Source organism: Squalius cephalus (genome assembly GCF_949319135.1).
Source record: "Squalius cephalus genome assembly, chromosome: 24".
Lineage (NCBI taxonomy): Eukaryota > Metazoa > Chordata > Actinopteri > Cypriniformes > Leuciscidae > Squalius > Squalius cephalus.
Window position 1 is genome coordinate 4,844,717 of NC_137145.1, and position 19,738 is coordinate 4,864,454.

A 19,738-nucleotide genomic window follows, 5' to 3' on the forward strand; every position below is an offset into this window, starting at 1 on the left:
TTTCCAGGTTTTCCTATTATGTGGAAAACTTGTAGAGTTGATAAACAGAGTGAAATGTCTCTTACAGGCTTTCTGAAGGGTAGAAGGATCTGCCTCCGGAGAACATGGAAGTAGTTTGCAGGAGTTGAGCAGTTCACCACGATCCAGTTACAGTCAAAAAGCTGTCGGACGGCAAAGTCCTCTGAGATTTTCTGTGGCAAAAAAATAAGTATTAAGCATTTTGCTTGAATGATTTAAAAATAAATAAATAACAGGGCTTAGTGGAAATTTCTATGTATTCTACCGGGAAAACGTCAGGGTCATCATTGCACATCTGCAGGAATCTCTCTGGGCGGGCGGAGGAGTGCTCTGGTCCCTGGAAACAACAGCAAGAAAGCAATGAAAAAGGGAAATGATGGAAAGATGAAAGCCCTGAGGTGGATTTAGGATGAAAAGACCTCACCATGCCCTCCATGCCATGAGGCAGTAGCAGCACAATGCCGTTCTGTCGGACCCACTTGGCCTGGCCAGGGCAGATGAACTGGTCGATGATGCACTGCGCTGTGTTATGAAAGTCTCCGAACTGAGCCTCCCAGAGCACTAGAGCGTTCGGGCTCGCCATGGCAAAGCCAAGCTCAAAGCCTGCACACAATGAGACAGACCTGAGGACATGCTTGTTCAGTGGGCATAAAACGGTACACACAGCAGCTTATTCTGGGTTTGTTTGACCGACAGCAACCAACCACAGTTCATTTGATTTATACCCACCAAGAACCCCGTATTCTGACAGGGAGCTGTTGCACACAGTATAAGGAGCCTGGTTCTGGTCCATGTAGTTCATGGGAATGCAGGTCCGTTTGTCAACGTTCTGATCATGTAGCACATGGTGCCGATGACTGTGTGTCGATAAAAAGGGAGAGTGTGAAGTTGCTTTCAATTCAAGTTCAGTCAGAAGCAGGAGATGCAGCTATTCTCACCTGAAGGTCCCTCTCTCCACATCCTGACCACTGAGACGCACATGAATGCCTTCCTTTAGCAGAGAGCCCAAGGCCATGTATTCTCCCAGAGCCCAGTCCACTGAGCGGTTCTGCACCATCGCAGCTCTGCCCTTCAGGATACGGGACAGACCTTACAGGAAGACCGAGACAAAATGACCTCAGGGTAATGATGCTAGCTTAACTTAAAAAATAAGTTTGAAGCCATATTTGGGCAAAAGAAGCAACTTTATAATAAAATTTTAGTGGTGATTTCTCACATTTTTGGAAAACGTAAAGATTGAAGTTTTTCCCCATTAAAGTATATAGGAGCTGTAGTTGTATTACCAGAAACAGCCAGTTCCTGACGTGCTTTAAAAAGGACTTTGGGTACAGGCGATCTGCCTTTTTGTAACTGTGTGAATGTGTATGCAGAAAGGGGAGTGGAAAGGTACCTCCGTGGATGGTGAAATCGTCCACAGGCACAGAAGAAGCCACTTGACCGATGTGACTGAGCATTTCCTCAGTGAGACCAGTGGACGGACAGCTCATGCTCTTAGGTTGACCGTCCAGAGTGAAGAAACCTGTAGAGTTAAGTACAAATGTCAAGTCAAGCAGATTTCAGAGCAAATACAAGCATACACACATATACAAGTGTCTCGATACTGTTTAGGGACAGTGTACATTAACACAAACACACACCAGGCCAAGGTGAGTCAAGCCAGTGCTTGATGTGCATGATCTTCTCATCTTTAGAGCGATTATATGCCTCTTCACAGATTTTGTCATACTTGGCAATTTCCTCCTACAAGGACAGAAAGGCAACATTAAATTAATGTAAATATTCACTGTCATTTCAGTAAAAAAAGCATCTGACAAATATAGTCAATAATTCCTATTAATATCATTGCTACTAGTGAAACGTTTGGGGTAGGTTAGATTTTTTAATGTTTTTGAAAGAAATCTCTTATGATAACAAAACCTGAATTTATTTGATCAAAAATACAGTAAAAACTGTAATATTGTGAAATATTATTACAATTTAAAATAACTGTTCTTTATTTTAACATTTTAAATGTAACTTATTCCTGATTCAAAGCTGAATTTTCAACATCAATACTAGTGTCAATATACGCAATACTTATATGAGTAAGTATGAGTATAAGATAGTGTGACACTGAAGACTCATATGATCATTCAGAAATCATTCATCATGTTGATTTTCTGCTCAAGAAACATTTCTGATTATTATTAATGTTAAAAACAGTTGTGTTGCTTCATATTTTTGTATAAATGATTATACATTTTGTTTGAGGATTCTTTGATTAATCAATAAATTAATTAATAAACATTTTTTAACATTATAAACATCTTTAGTGTCACTTTTGATCAATTTAATATGTCCTTAAATTAAAGTATAAATTTCTTTTGAATAGTAGTGTATATATTCATATTAGCTGTAATATTCGTTTAATCTGACCTCATATTCCTGTCTGCTCACGGCTCCTTCAGCAATGAGCTTTTCAGCATATTTTTGCAGAACAGGTTTCTGTTTCTTTATCTGTTTGTACATTAACGGTTGAGTGAACATCGGCTCATCCATCTCGTTGTGGCCGTTTCGTCTGTAGCTCACCTAAAGAGCAAATTTGAATAATAGTATCAACACCTAAAGCACATTTGACACAAGTTGGCAACATTCCCAATTGAAAAAAAAAAAGATAAAGAGAGTGATTTCCTACCAGATCAACAACCACATCTTTATGAAAGGTGGCTCTCCATTCAGCAGCCACGTTACACACATACATCACGGCCTCAGGGTCGTCGGCGTTCACATGGAAGATGGGAGCGTTGACCACTCTGGCCACGTCGGTGGGGTACGGCGATGAGCGTGCCATCCGAGGGTCAGTGGTGAAGCCAATCTATAGAGAGGGAAACAAAAGCTATTTAAATAAATGCAAACATTTACCTAAAAAAAAAAAGTCAAACTCTCTCAGTGATTTCAGCCATTTTTAAAAATTACACCATTTTGTAAACTTTAACCACACTTCTCATAAAAACAATAAGGCATGTCAATCATCCTGAAAATGCAACCTATAAGGAAAATGTATACATGTCATTATAGAATATATACACCACCGTTCAATAGTTTAAGGCCAGTAATATTTATTTTGAAAATAAATGAACAATTTCATGTGTCCTTGCTGAATAAAAGTAATCAAAAGTGACAGTAAAGACATTTATAATGTCACAAAAGATATCGATTTAAAATAAATGCTGTTTTTGAAGAATCCTGAAAATTATAGTTTCCACAACAATATTAAGCAGCACAACTGTTTTTAACATTGATAATGATAAGAAATGTTTATTCGATCAGCAAATCAGCATGTTAGAATGAATTTTAAAGGATCATGTGAAACTCAAGATCTGAAAATTCAGCTTTGCATCACAGGAATAAATTGTATATGAAAATATATTACAATAGAAAACGGTGATATAAAATTGTATTACTATATCAAAATATTGCTGTAATAATACAGTTTTTACTGTATTTTTAATCAAATAAATGCAGGCTTGGTGAGCATAAAAGACTTCTATCACAAACACAATTTTTCTTTTACTGCCCCTCAACTTTTAAACGGTTGTATATATCCAATTTCAGCTTGAAAAGGTAATTCTCTGCTGGTGAGAGTGTGAGAGAAACAGACCTGGTTGTTTACGACCACATGAATAGTACCATGGGTGGTGTAGGACGGCAGGTCACTAAGGTGAAATGTCTCGTAGACGATGCCCTGACCTGCAAAGGCTGCGTCTCCATGCAACAAGATGGACATCACCTTCAGAGACAAGGACACATTCTTCTTACTGACAACATGTCAATCATGTCTTGTTTTCTAATCACAAAAGATGATTTAAGATGATTAAAACTGCTGACATAATACAACCTATAACAACGCAATGTGTTTGTCTTTGAGGGAACTGTTTAATATTTGTATACAGGCCTCTTTATCTGTCCTTTCATTTAGTCCATGTCTGTAACTTTGAGGTTATCTATATACTAGCATACTCCTTGACAAATTAAATTTTAAGATAATGTCAGCATTTAAAATTTACATTGTAGAATTGTTTTCACACTTGTGACCACCAACATACAGCAAGTACAGATTCTTAGAACCACAAGGGAAGTTCACACACCCTATTGCCGTCAGAGTCCCCGCAGTAGAACTGCTCTGCCTTGGTCTTGCCCTGCACTACAGGGTCCACTGCCTCCAGGTGTGAAGGGTTGGCCATCAGGGATAGTGTGATGTGGCGTTCAGTGACTCGGTTGATCCGTCTGTGGTACATTCCTAAATGATACTTCACATCCCCTGAGCCCTGAAGGAAAGTCACAGACAAAAACCAAAACATGAACAGGACTGAAATGTCAAAAGCCAAGATTCTTTGTATGAGAGGAACACTGCATACATTACAGAGTTTATATTCTTTAAATTTCTTCAGAAATGAGAGAGAGGATGTTTTCACAGAAAGATTGCGTGCAGAGCTACTTAACTACAATTATGGTAATGATTCTGTAAAATATTACTGCACTAGTTGTTCCAGATTTGTCAAACATTACCACTTTAAAGTTGTCATGAAATGTTCTATTCTATTACTGTGAACAATTCATTTGTGTGAATGTAATTTTTTTTTTTTTTAACCTCATAATTCTTAATCAAAATGTCAAATCAATCATTTGGTGAAACGTTAGACTTCTCTCTGCTGATGCATGTCGTCGGAGTTCTTCAATCATTTAATCTGCCCTTTCTTACAATCGACTGCAAGCTCGCATTTCGCTGATCTGCCTCAATCAACAACCGATGATTTCCCTACATGTTTTTCTTTTTTGATAATCTGTTTCACTTAGACGCACGTCTCTATAAGGAAGAAAAAAATGTGTCGCTTGTTATCTTTTATCACGCCTTTGAAAAAGAAGTGAAACATTTAGGTATAAGCTTTCATAGCATAATAATAAATAGAAAGACATTGATTCTCCTCCACTGGACTAGACATGGTAAAAAGTAGCGGTGTAACGGTACACATATTCATACCGAATATTTTCGGTTCGGGTCTTTCAATTCGGTATGCATGAGTACTGAACAAATGTAGCATTGTTTTAACCACTGCACGTGTGAAACTTCTGTGTGCTACAAACTGAGCTGCCGCGGGAAAAGTACATAACCAAAGTTGTCCAAAACTTGAGACATGCTGGATATTGAGAGCTTAAAACAAGCTTATAAGCATACCGTTTAAAGCGGCTTGCCCTCCTGTCAGATGTGTGTGCGGTTTAATACATTTGAGACCTGGTTCACTTTCATTATCGTATGGTTATAACATTATCAGCAAATGTTGGAAAGCCCTGCCAGTATTTTGAACCATGACTTCAAAACCAAGTTAAGTAACTGTAATTTTTGTGGTAAAATTGCTGAGATGGGACCTTAGGCCTTACAAAACAAATAGTTTGCAGACTGATCTACTTTTTTCTAAGCTGTTTACGGAGTTGAACTGTGAAAGTGAAACGTCTGCTGAAGGAAATGATGGTGGCTTGAGAGATGATCACCTCATCCGCAGCTTCCAGCTTTGAATCAAACTGGCAGAAGATCTGCTCCAGCTCCTTACGGATCACATTAGCAAGCACATTCAGACGACCTCTGATGGAGAGACAATTCAGACATGTTTCAATGGCCCCTACATATGTACCCTGATGTACTTCCCCATTTAAAATACATTATTCAGTATTTTGTTCCTCTACCTGTGTGGCATGCCCATAATAACATTCTCCACTCCATTCTCACTGGATTTGTCGATGATAGTTTTGAGTGCAGGAATGAGAGACTCGGATCCCTCCAGGCCAAAGCGTTTCTCTGACGACCACTTCCTCTGCAGGAACTCCTCAAATCTGACGGAACCACAGCATTACAAAAACATTCACAGAATGTTCAAAAACATCCTCTGACATACTAAGAAAATATGTTATTGCATATAACACAATCTCAAAGCAAGTGTCATCTGCAAACAAATGATGCAAGAGTTTTCTCAGACTGAACTTCTGTTTTCTTGCATTTTTTCAATGACTTTTAACCAACTGGTGTGAATTGTAGTGGATGTATGAAGTCAGTTGTCCTTTTATGAAAGGTTTTGCTTAAAGTATACCTGTGCTTAAATTATTTGAATGGCAAACCGTTCATTCAGATCTCCAGAAAACTATGGCAAGGGGCAGACCTGGTTGAGCGGACCATACGGGCCAGTAGCGTCCTCTTCTCTTCCAGAGTAAACTGCATTACTCCTGGCTTCTCAAATTTCTGTCTGATCCACTGGCACTGCTCCAGGTCATTGATAAACATGAACTCCACCCCGATGTGTTGACAGTAGGCCATCTGCATAGTGTAGCGAGAAGTCATGTTTTTGCATGTTAAATATTTGAATACCTTTTTATGTAATGCAATGATACTCATACATCATTCATATTCAAATATCATTGCATTATATGTGTCTCAAGTGGGGATACACTTGGTTACGCACCTCTAAACGCCGGATGATTTCCCTGAGTGGAAGGGCACTTTCACTGCCCCCGATAAAGGTAGTGGTGGGAAGCCGGAAAACTTTATCCAGATCCGATTCTTCCAGTCCGTAGAAGCCTGACAGCAGACATGCAAACAAATGGATGGGGCAGGGGGTGGATAGGCAAGCGAAACAAAACACCACAGCGGATCCAACCGACACACGTAAACACAGAAGACAAAATGGTATTGCATTAGAGGAAGCAGGTATGTGGAACAATTTTTTTTTATTTAAAAGTTGTATTGAAAACAAACAGTGTAAATAACAGCACATTCATGCACATAAGACACAGAACATGTGGAAAAAAAGGCTAAGCCAACAGTGTTAGCAGAGGGAAAAGAAAAGATGTTGAAAAACAGATCTATTCCAGCCCAGTCCACTAGTACTAGGGGTAACGCATGCATGAGATGCTACAAATGGCAACATGCATTTTGAACAAACACATTTTACCTAGAAATGTGTTAGTGTACACAATTTAACTTATTTTCTCACTGATTAATAAGCAATGTAAGCGTGTTTTTATTGGCAATCCATGAAGGTATGTAAACTAGAGTCATTACAATGAGTCTTGCATAGTAGATTGCTGTGACCTTTAATCTCAAGGTGCCAAAACAGTTCATTCACAACGTGTACCATGAGCTGTTTCTATTTATTTATCCACACAAAATATATAAAGAAATGTACCTTAAGGGCTGCAGGCATGTGAATATAATAACATGTTCTTGGAACACCAGTAAAACAAGATTACAGAAAACCAAGCGTGAAGACAAGTGAACGAACAAAGATAAAACCGAGAATGTATACAAAAATTGTTTGTCAAGTCAAAAGTGATATTCTGGTCTCTAGATATGAGCATATGGCTCTGTATTATGTTGCCTAAAAAAACTATAGGCCTAAGTTAGATCACATTGAAGGGTGTGGATTCTGGAACCAATGCTGTTTCAATGTATATCTAATGAGTGATTATAATCAAGGTATTAATCAATATTTTTCCTTCTAAATATCAAATGAGTTGAATGACTTCTCTAGGCTTATGAGATTTTACTCTGTTATAGAAGTTACCAGTGTGATTACTAAAATATTATTTTTCTATGTATTCTCTAATGTCTGTATTTGATATCTGAATGCAGTAACAGTGCTTGCTCATTTAGCCCGGCTTCCAGAAATGAATTATGGACTTCTGTCAATACATCCATCTGCTTTTCTAGGGTACCCTGACAACTATGGTCATTGTAGTCTATAGTTTAAGGGACCATTTCTCAGTTAAAGCCTTACTTTCCATTCCTTGAGAGAAAGAACGCATTTTCTTGATGTTTTGGGAATACTCTCCCGTTTATAGTTAGTCTGGCCAATTCCAACCTTGGAAAAGCTGTATGTCAATGTGTGTGTGTTAGTCTTTTTGGTTATAGGTTGAGGAACCACTGGCATTATGGGAGATTGACTGACTTGTTGTTCGAGACAGACTGGCGCCCAGCAACCCAGATCTGCGACCTGGAAGGTCACGACGTGCCTAAATTCAGGGTCCGAGTGTCAGCTGCCTAATTGATGGAGATATGCTTCAGTTTATCTGTGTATGTGTGGAAAATTACTATGTCTATCTATTTCTAAGCCAATGAGAATCATTCAACCTGAAGCAAGGACGTAGCTTAGACCTTGGTGTATGGTATAACTGCTGTGATCTTTGTAACTGTAAGCGGAGCGGCCTACGAACTCCATGTGAGTCTTAAAGCTGAACTTCTGCTGATGAAACTGCAAACTATCTTCAGTAAAACTTTTCTTTAATTTATTATAATTCTGACTCTTGTCTTAATTAATCATTTCTGGTTCTGAGTCTTTGACTGTAAATCCCCTTACAACATTCAAACATCATTCATTTCCGTAGAACAAACTATGTAGAACTATTACCTTGGTAATAGCGATGTTTATATTAACGCAGGCACCACTATTACCATTACCAACAGGAATCAACCAAAGATGAATTTGGGAGAGTTTAATAGCATGTCACAGCCTCGAGCAATGAGGCTTAAACATGACATTCCAAGAGGATGAGGACATTATGTAAGAAACAGACCCTAGGCAAGGTTAATGAGGGGAATCACTACATATGCCAGCTGGGGCTCTTGCGAGGACCAGAACAGTGCAGTGCCACATAAATGTATTCCTGCTAAGAGTTGATGAATGTTTAAAGCTACATACCGAATAAAGGTACAAAAAGGGAAAGCTGTCCATGCAAACCAAAAAAGCATTGTCAAGTGTTCAGTTACTGACAGCTTTATTGGACTTGGACCAAATTCGGATATGCAAAATCCACTAAATGCTAAAAAAGAAAGCAAGGCTATGCAACTATTTAATCACAGGCTTTTGATCAGGGGAACTGGTGGGAGCTTCTAAAAAATACTATTAACTCAAGTGCACTAGCTAGTCCTCATACCTCCAGCAGTAAGGTGAGAAAATGAATGCCCCCAGTGTGGACGTGACCAATGTTACAAAGTGCTTTTTTTTTTTTTTTTTTTACTGATGTACCACGCAATGACATGAAATGAACCGAACCTGTGAGGTGTTCTGAGAAAAAGCACTGAGCGCAGCATTTCCACTGAATGAAACGCAGAACAATGCAGCGCTGGAAAACTGAGGGCCCTGACACTGTCAGGGAGAAAACTCACTCACCCCACATAGTCAGGGCCGGCGCAAGTTCAACAGCCGCTCTAGGCAAAACAAGATCGCCCCCACCCCACACTCTCCATTAGGTACAATCTTTAAAGGAACACGCCAACTTTTTGGGACTTTAGCTTGTAAAGTAAGCTAGTGCTCCGCCCTAGTAGCAGTGCTTTGCCTTCTGAGAATATAGTTCCCAGTATGTATACGGTTAGAAGATGGCTGTGTCTCATGTGACCTTGTTATTTGTACACGCTCTGACTATACAAATCACAACATGTAAATAGGAAAATGTTGGCGTTATTTTGTCACTTATTGGGAGCAGTATGCTAGCTGGAGCCGTTTACCTGTGTCCTGAGTCCTGTGCTAAGCTAGGCTAGCGGTGGGTGCGTCAGACAGAGTTACGGCACGCACTGAGATGAGAAGGGTATGTATGGACTTATCTAACTCTGGGGGATACGGTGAATAAGCTTAAGTCCCCAAAAGTCGGCGTGTTCTTTTAAGATGCGAACAAATGAAGATTTTGTTTATTTATAAAATTACACTAAAATAAAAATGTGCAAGCATGTTTTCGGATTTTTTTTTCTCCATTCTGCAAACTGCAGAAAAAAAAAAGCAAGTAGCCTACTAGAAAGTAGGTAGCCTACAAGCTACAGCTGCAAATATCCTACAAATTCTGTATTTAAATAGATAGTGTAGGTCCTACAGAATATAAACTAAATACACACGACTTAGCATACACAAACACATAGGCTACACACAGACACTACACACAGCAAAAACATTATGTCTATGTAAACGAGGCGATTGCCTGAGTCATGAGATAAAGGAGGGTCTGCACGCTGCTCAATACAGCCGGAGGAATAATCGGAAAACACCGGTTTATTTTTATTTATCTTAGCCTATTATTTTTGCTATAGCGCATATTTAATAAGATTAATCTCCACTCTGTTGACAATATATTGGTGTCAAATCATTGGGCTCAAATCGGGGCTCATTTAAAATGATCATCAAACCAGTGTTAATTTTGTCTTCAATCCATTCCACAGCCGACGTTCGGTTTGCTTCTCATTTATTAAATCCAGGCAATTGGGTGATAACACAGTGATTAAAATTAAGATTTTTTTTTTTTTACAAAACTAAGTTCACTTCAAAAAGGAAGGCTTTGTACAAAACAGAACTTAATGAAGTGGCCGAAAATCCTGTCTGACCCATGTCTCCTGACATATTGGCCGACGAATGCGTCGGTGGGTTCTGGTGGATTTTTTCCCTCATGACAGCAGAAACAACTTAAAATACTGTAATTTTGGCCATACAGATAAGTGGAGAAAAGTCATTATGAACTATAAATGGTCTACTTTTATTTGTGTACACTCACAATAACAACAAAACATTGTGCTTTTGTAAAATAAAGAAAATAAACGGTGCGCTTTCAGCTCTAACTCTGCGAGAATATTTCTGAAACACACCTCAAAAATGAACTAAACTCGCGAACTAGAACTAAAGCGAATAGTTAGCATGAAGCATAGCCTACGTCTAAAGAAACTTGAAATGTCTACTTTTAAATAAATTAATTCAAATTTAAAACAAATATTGTCCAGCAATGTAATCTGTACGAAACTAAAGAGATGCACTGTTTCTCCTGGCTCAGGTAATTATCGTTAATGTGATCGTGTTGGATCAAACTCACGCTATGCATACGGTAATGTGCTGAGGCAATCTATGCAAAATGGTAAGCTCTCCAAACAATTCATACCCATCGACATCCCGCGTGTTTTTAAAGTTAGAATAGGTTAACTAATGGTGTGAAACAATTGTTGTTGATAGAAGTGCAATAATTCCAAATAATGTCAAAAACAAAATCTCTCTTGCCGCCCTGACCGCCCTGACATAAATTTTCATGACACAAGGAACCTGAAGACCAGGAATAACGACATTTGACAAGCTATTTATGAGCTTGTTTGAGGCATTCTGATGGTTCACATTTCTCAAATTGTTGTGTTAACTGATTTGGTGGAAAACCAAAATAGAGCAACTGCTATTCACAGCATCCAGAAAAGCAATCAACAGCCTAGGCATTACCAGTGCAACAAAAGAGCCTCTGTGAGGGGATATGAAAAAGGCAAAGTGAGAAACAGGAACTACAACTTGACACTAGATGAGACGAGTGCTACACTGACCAACACACCTCTGTGTGTCAAGAGTGAGACATGAGCAAACATTATTTACAAAGGGCAAAGCCAGAGGCCTGGATATGCAGTGATAAGGTACAAACTGATTCAAAACATAATTTGGCAGTATTTTTAGGCATCATTCATATATATATATATATTCCAAATAGCATGCGGCACAATAGTCTAGTCAAATGTCATCTATGCACATATATACGCTACTATTCAAGAGTTTTGGGTCAGTAAGATTTGTTTTTATATATATATATATATATATATATATATATATATATATATATATATATATATATATATATATAAAAAGGTCTATTTATTTTCGGCAAGGATGCATCAAAAGTGACAGTTAAGGCTTTTATAAAGTTACAAAAGATTAGATTTCAAATAAATACTGTTCTTTTGAAAGAACAGAAAAAGGTATCACAGTTTCCATAAAAATATTAAGCAGCACAACTGTTTTCAACATTGATAATAAGAAAAGCTTCTGAGCAGCAAATCAGCATATTAGAATTATTTATGAAGCATCATGTGACACTGAAGAGTAATGATGCTGAAAATTCAGAAATAAATTGCATTTTAAAATGTATTAAAATAGAAAACAGTTACTTTGAATTGTAATAATATATCCATATTACTGTTTTACTGCATTTTTGCTCAAATAAATGCAGCATTGGTGAGCATAAAAGACTTCTTTCAAAAAAAGTAAAAAAAATTTAACACCAAACTTTAGAACAGTAGTGTATATGAATATAAAGGTCCATTTAATAAATGCGTAATTTCACCTAATATATGTGTGTGCTATATGCATATCTGGACTTAGAGTATTGCTCTATTGTAATAAACTGAGCATTGGCAGCTAGGTTTTGGAACAAGGCCATCTTGTCCAATATCACACAATTCCCAGGTAATGTTTATATTATGCTGAACCTGCACACAAACACCACTCACTGCTGAGTGTTTAAATTTTACCCATTGCAAATATTCAAACAGGTCTGGACCACATGCATGCTTCAGGTAAGGGTGGAGAATATACAAAAGAGTGTTGGACAGCACATAAACAAGCCATGCCACATAAAAGATTCAATCTCTCTCCAATGCCCGATCAAAACCTCACCAAGTTTATCAGAGGATGTGATTATATCTGCAGGGACACACGAATCGAGATCTGCATCCATTATTCCAAGAGGATCCAGCTGTGCAACGTGGTGCCCCCGAATCTGCAGGGATTTCCAGGAAAAAGACATAGATATAGAAGAAGGAAAAGTGGAGAAGGAAGGACAGTAGCCCAAAGATTAGTATGGACAGTTGAGGAGGTGAGATTGGGACAGATAGAGAGTGAGAGACGACAGAAGAGCAGGGACAGAAGGACACAGAACAATGTTAACACACTGAATGAGCACTCTTGCAATCACACTGAACACCACAGGCAGTTCTCACCAGATTGATGGAACCCGACAGATACCGGGGCATTGTCAAAATTTACACAACTGATGCCCAATGGGTCAAGTTTGGCTATATGATGACCTCTGACCTGTGAACAAGGCAACAGCACTTACAAGCTAACAGAGGAGAGCAATCAAATATTAATTGTCTTTCTTAAGGCATTTATATATTAATATTAAAAGGGACCTAGCTTTTTAATGAAAACAATTAGCCAAGATATTTCACTTAAAAAAAATATGTGAGGGACGAGGATATATTCCATTCAATTCTGTGGAGCTTTACAGATTGTGTTTGAGGATCATCTACTTTATCCAAAGTTTTAGACCAGAAATATATTATTGAAACGTGGAAAGTTTGGAAGGAAGGGTATTGTATTTAGGCAGTGTTGACATTCACTACCAGCCAAAGGGAACACTGACTTGTTCTTTAACCCTTTACAAAGTTTAGAATAACAGTTGAGTCATCAAACAGTGAAATAACACAAAATGTAGACTATCATTCAAGAGTTTGGGCATGGTAAGATTTTTTTATATTTTTGAAAGAAGCCTTTTATGCTCACAAAGACTGCCTTTATTTGATCAAAAATACAGTAAAAACTGTAATATTCGTCTGAAATATTATTAGAATAAAATACTTTTTTCTATTTTAATATGGCAAAGTCTTCAATGTCACACGATCCTTCATAAATCATCCTAATATGCTGATTCGGTGGTCAAGAAACATTTTATGATCATATGTTGGAAACAATTGTGCTGCTTAATATTTTTGTGGAAACTGTGATCCATCTTTGAAGAATATAACGTTTTGAAGGGTGTGGATTCTGGAATCCACTGCTGCTTCAATGTATATCTAATGAGTGATTATAATCAAGGTATTAATCAATATTTTTCCTTCAAATGAGTTGAATGACTTCTCTAGGCTTGTGAGATTTTACTCCGTTATAGAAGTTACCAGTGTGATTACTGAAATGTTCTTTTCATGTATTCTCTAATGTCTGTATTTGATATCTGAATGCAGTAACAGTGCTTGCTCATTTAGCCCGGCTTCCAGAAAGGAAATATGGAAAGATTTTTTGTTTGAGAAAGTGTGTTAAAACATACATCTGTTCTTCTAGCTCACCATGACGACTATAGGTCACAAGGGTCATTGCAACCAATAGTTTAAGTGACCATTTCTTAGCTAAAGCTTTACTTTACTGCGTTACACTAAAGTGTCCTTTCCTTGAGAACTGTGTTATATTAAAGTGTCATCTCCTTGAGAGAAAGAACGTATTATCTTGATGTTTTGGGAATACTCTCCTGTTTATAGTTAGAGCCTGGCAAAATCCAACCTTGAGGAAGCTATGTGTCAGTGTGTGTGTTAGGTTAAGGAACCACTGGCATTATTGGAGATTGACTGACTGAACCAGCAACGCAAATCTGCAAACTGGAAGGTCACGACGAGCCTAAATTCAGGGTCCGAGTGTCAGCTGCCTAATCAATAGAGATATGCTTCAGTCTATCTGTATATGTGTGGAAAATTACTATGTTTATCTATTTCTAAGCCAATCAGAAACTGTAACCTGAAGCAAGGACGTACCTTAGACCTTGGTGTATGGTATAACTGCTGTAATCTTTGATACTGTAAGCGGAACGGCCTACGAACTCCATGTGAGTCTTGAAGCTGACTTCTGCCTGATGAAACTGCAAACTATCTTCAGTAAAACTTTTCTTTAATTTATTATAATTTGGACTCTTGTCTTAATTAATTATTTCTGGTTCTGGGTCTTTGACTGTAAATCCCCATACAGTTTTAAAAGAATATTTATTTGCCTTTATTTGATTGAAATCTTTTGTACATTATAAAATGTCTTTACTGTCACTTTTGATCAATTTAATGCATCCTTGCTTAACTGAACTTACTGAACCCAAACCTTTGAACGGCAGTGTGAATACATAAATAATAAGTATAACATATACTATGTTGAGGGGAAAACATGTAGCAGTTAAAGGGTCCTTTACTCCAAACTTTATACCTGGTAGGCACGGATGAGGGACTGCACGGCAAGGTGGTCTTCCACCAGTTTTTCCACATTGGGCTGAGCGCCAACCAGCGCCTGGGCCTGAGAGAGTCCTGAGAGAATCAACCCCACTGGAGGTGGACTTTGGTATGCAGTGCCAGGGGGAGCGCCTGCGTTAGCGTTACGGAAGAAGATGTCCCATGACTGTTGAGAAATGAGCACAGTGTGCACAGGAAGAGATTAAGAAAAAGAACAATAACAATATGTCAACAAGAGAGAACCAATGAAACATTAATAACTGATTATGTTGTAGTCAATGTACGCTTTGTCCTGTGAGCTTTTTGCTTTTCTATGCATTTTTGTTGTTTAATAAAATAAAACCTGTAGTTGAAGTTTGCCTTTATTTGCCAAATAATTCTGTCAGATAAATACCTTATCCAAGTCCAGTGCTTTGTTCTTCCCACATTAAATATTTTTCATATATTTTGATGGTTTAATTGAACGTGTAGGGTCATTAAAAACAAAAAACAAATATGCCCTCCGGACATCACTTTTAGCCACTGCTGTAAATCCACTTACGCACATCAGTAATACTGGTTTATTAAAATTGTAAGACTTGAGAAATTAGAAATTGCCGGGCAGTCTACTTGAGGAACGACCACACTCCCTGAGAAGACAAGGGACCTTTCTGGAAATTAACATTTGAACTCTCTCGTGAAACTAGCACCATCATTTGAGACGCAAGTCTCACCCAAGCAATCCTAATCCACATCTTTTTCCCTTGACCCCCCCATTCCCCCGTTCCCTCTTTTTATCATGCTGAGATCATCTGAAATTCACCCAAAAATCTATATGGTTTAATGTAAATAATTATCATACAGTATTACACATGTTTGGTATCATTTGAAATGTCTCAGTGCGACTGGTACAAAGGTCTCATTCCCAAAGAAGTAAAACAAAAGGTAATAAGGTTTTTAAGAGTTTAGAGAAAACTGGCACACAAAGGAGGGTGGGTCTTCCAGGCAAATGGCCTCCTGCTCTCGAAAGGTATAAACTCCGAATGCAAATTGTCATTGTTAGCAAATGTTTCCATGTGAAAAGAAGTTTCTGTCTATATAATGAAATGCAACAAGAGACGATTCTGTAACTCATATCAGCCCATAATGTTGAAGGACCTCAAGGACTTCAGCATCATGTATTTTTCTAAATGTCGGGTTTAGCCTACATCTTTTACTCTTTATCTCTGAGCATATTGATGTTATTATAGTGATTCTCTTTGAACTGATTATGAAATTGGCATGATACATTTACCTGACATAATAAATTGTAAACATTTGATTTTATTCTAACGGACTCTGACATTATTTTCAGTAAAGAGTTCAAAAGAACAGTCAAACATTCGCTCACATTTAATGATGCACAGATATCATTAAAACCTTTTCATCATTTAATGGAGTCAGATGAAATAACAAGAAAATACATACGAAAAAATGTATTTAATTTAATCAAATTACTTTGCCACGAGGAAAGACAGTAACGCGCAGAAAACCTTCACCAGCTGCCCGGATTCCTCCATAAGGCCGATTGTGTCGGGCTTACAAAATAAAATTTTAAACAAGTAAAAGCTGCTGACTAGCAGTATTGGTGTCTTTCTTGCATAATCACACAGGAACATAATCTGACTCATCAATCTGGTTCATCCTCCAAAGTCTCCAGTACAGACGGGAACTGCAGTCACACATCTGAGTAAACTGTGGGAAGGGGTCAAATTTCAGTAAACTGCTTTTCAGAGGAGCAAGACCTCACTGGATAAGCTGGATGTTTAATTGCATAACCACCAAAGACTTTAGATGCAATCATTTGAAAAGCTTTGGGTTCATGTAGGGACAGAAAAGAAGAGCGGTTTGAACCCTAGACCACATCTGACCTGGTTCTGCACATGAGGGCTTACTTACTGACACATCAGGTCACTGTTATTCAATGACATCACAAAGGACATCATACTAACCTGATAATTGTCTCATAGGCTTTCCTGCTTTGAGGAGCTAAAGAGCTCAGTGTGTTAAATTGAGAGAAGCGGTGGTGTATCGTCCCGCAGTAGGGCACATGAGGGAAGTTTGTACTGTAGTGTAACACTACTATGCACTTTCTTTATAGGTTTTATGTTACTTCTGTCAACAATAAACAACTTTCGCAGAAGTCTGCATTTTGCTTTCTTCATATCTGCCTGCCTATTTGAATCACTTGTGTACTTTACTTTTACTGTCCCTCAGTACTCACAAAAGCTAATTTATATAAATATCATGAACAACAACCACTGTCTATGCATCTAAAGGTATGCTGAAGTGTGTCGTTCAAAGACTGAAAAGATACAGACCTAAATGAAAGCAGGTTTAACCACTGCACAGACTTAGCATGTTTCAGTATGATACATTCATATAACATTTAGTTCCACTTTGAAAACATCCTGGAAACCAGATAAGGGCATGTGACATGGAAAAGAAAAGTCTTACGTAACAGCCCTGCAAAGCTAAGCTTACTGTCTGAGTGGGGAACTAAAGTCACATTATGAAACGTGGATGTCCTCAAGCGTAACCTTGGAGATCAAAGAAGTTCCTCTTCGGTTTACCTTCAAACTAGAGAAATAAATCTGTCCAAATCTTAAATAAATCTTTCAGGCTGGCTTGTGAACTGAATCGACTGAATCATTTCTAAAGATCAGACTCAAATATTAACATTTCATTCACAAATTAAAACATTGCTACATTAACCTGTCAAGGAGATTTAATCCGGATGTCAAGATTTTTCAGAAAATTTTAACTTGTGCAAAAGTCATATGGGCTACTACTTTTATGATGCTTTTTGCATTTAGTCCTAAATGTTTGTACACCTCAAATTAAAGAAATATAGGTTTGTATTACAAAACACTGAAACAACTACCCACTTCACATTTAAACTGATGTATTATGAAAGTAAACAGGGTGAATTTTGATTTCATGTGAATGTTAGAGTCACCATGAAATAAAACCGGACAATTATTTTTTATGGAATATTGCAGTATTTATAATGAATGATTTATCCCTGCACATTTTGTTTTAAAATTAATGTGCCCTCGTAATCTTTAATCAAATTAACTTCCCCTCCATCTTGCAGCGACATCACTTCTCTTCTTTGATGACGTTTACTGGCGTGAGGGCGGGACAACCTGTCACTCACAAGAGATCCACCAATAGGAAACGACAACGATCCAGTGAACTCCCATTGGACAAAATCAAGTCCTCCCTTACATTTTTTTCTGTTTGAGAAGCTGTTTCACTTGGATATTCATCAGAATAAGGGAAGAAAGAACTATCGCAACTTGGTTTGGTTTCATGTCGACTTTATGCATCATAACAGTGGTATTGTGCTTTGATCCATCCACAAATGACTGGACCAAAAGCAGCCAGAATTTCTTCACAAAATCCTCTACGCTGAAAGCCGATATCTTACCTTGTGCACACTCTTGGGGTTCTCCAGCCACGCGTAGTACATCTCCTCCACATAGTTGGAGCTTGTCCCGTTAAGAAAAGGCTCAGCGGCGACAGGGGCCGTGTAGCACCTAAAGGGCTGAAACGTCCTTAGGGCCCCGGGTGCCACTGCTGTCCTGTGCTGTGAGACACTTTGAGAGGCTGTGAGCGGCCGCAGCCGTGCAGCGCAAGTCCTTAAGCGATGCATCGCAGTCTTTAAAACAGCTCCACCGCCTCTCCAAACCGACCAGGAGAACGAAAGCTCCCCACAGCACTGAATCCAACAGATCCTAGATGTGTTCCTTTAATAAAGGTGGTTGTCCTCCTACTTGTCCACCCAAGGCCTGTTCGAAATCCTGCCCGTCCCAGGAAGCTGAAGAAAACACCAAATGAAGCATGTCAGTAAAAAATTAAAAAGATGACATTTTGGCAACAGTAAATACTAAGAAATTAACAGCATGCTTTTGTGCCCTTTTGCTCACCATCCATTTGCGAGCTGTCCTTTAATTTATGAAAAAGACTGATTATATGCATGCATATGCATTTTTAAATCCTGAAACAGTCTAAATGGCATCCACATCTCGAAACAGTTGGCATTTCTGCAATAAGGAAGTTCAAACTCTGCATAAACAAGACACTTGAACTCAGGTTGCATGAGGGAGGCTTTACAGTAAATCACTTAATGGAAACAAACTGTAAATACCGCTTTGAGTTTAAGGTGCCAGAACATTCCTTGTCAAGTAATAGAAGTAATATTAGGTGGAGAAATCATTACAAAAATGGTTCTTATAATAATGAACTGCAGATGTTAACTTTCGATGACTGAGGGCTCTTCTTACCCTATAAGCCGAACAAACAGGGCATACAATTAAAATAGATAACGTTAGAGGGCAAGAGACACAATTAAGTTATAAAATAAGAGTTTAATCTGTTGGCAGCAGAAAATGTCTCAGAGTAACGGAGCACACCGGCTAGCTTCAGCTAACTCGAGCTAATAACAAAACTCTCCATAAAACCTTCACACGTCCTTTTAAACTGCCCCATGCATCAGTGGAAGATAATAAAACAGCACGTTATACAGCTCTAATAACAAAATACATCACTAAATGTGTCTCATAAAAGAGTTTTCTCTTCAGTACCGGTGAGGTTGCTGACTGATGCAGAAGTGAGTCGCTAACGCCTTACTGACAGGAACATTAAAACGTGAAAAGGCGATGCGAAAACATAGATAAAAGCGATTCAAATACTTACTCTCAGAGAAGATTTTTTTTTAAAGTGTAGTTTAATTTCATAAAATACAAAAATAAAGAGAACGAGTGAGATATCAGGAGCAGGATGTGTCTCGTGGCGGCTCTTGTTCAGATAAATGAGTCGCTCGTTTCTAGGCAGCGCGAGCAC

The 19,738-nt window shown here is 38.2% G+C and overlaps 1 protein-coding gene across 2 annotated transcripts in view; it reads right to left on the reverse strand.

The window, feature by feature from the left end:
• The window catches only part of ogdhb (oxoglutarate dehydrogenase b), a 21,684-nt gene extending 1,946 nt beyond the window's left edge, over positions 1–19,738 (reverse strand). The window contains exons 1-19 of one of the 2 annotated variants that reach the window (XM_079861257.1): positions 19,592–19,738; positions 18,324–18,713; positions 14,850–15,038; positions 12,507–12,609; positions 6,510–6,625; positions 6,210–6,364; positions 5,740–5,886; positions 5,548–5,638; positions 4,146–4,325; positions 3,659–3,787; positions 2,693–2,872; positions 2,434–2,586; positions 1,656–1,758; positions 1,409–1,537; positions 957–1,107; positions 748–875; positions 443–621; positions 284–355; positions 66–191 (exon numbers count right to left, since the gene is read on the reverse strand). In XM_079861257.1, the coding sequence (XP_079717383.1) occupies positions 66–191; positions 284–355; positions 443–621; positions 748–875; positions 957–1,107; positions 1,409–1,537; positions 1,656–1,758; positions 2,434–2,586; positions 2,693–2,872; positions 3,659–3,787; positions 4,146–4,325; positions 5,548–5,638; positions 5,740–5,886; positions 6,210–6,364; positions 6,510–6,625; positions 12,507–12,609; positions 14,850–15,038; positions 18,324–18,548 (2,556 nt within the window). In that variant the 5' untranslated portion in view covers positions 18,549–18,713; positions 19,592–19,738. Of the gene's footprint in view, positions 1–65; positions 192–283; positions 356–442; positions 622–747; positions 876–956; positions 1,108–1,408; positions 1,538–1,655; positions 1,759–2,433; positions 2,587–2,692; positions 2,873–3,658; positions 3,788–4,145; positions 4,326–5,547; positions 5,639–5,739; positions 5,887–6,209; positions 6,365–6,509; positions 6,626–12,506; positions 12,610–12,829; positions 12,924–14,849; positions 15,039–18,323; positions 18,714–19,591 lie in introns of both variants that reach the window. The other variant, XM_079861258.1, reaches the window with a different exon arrangement.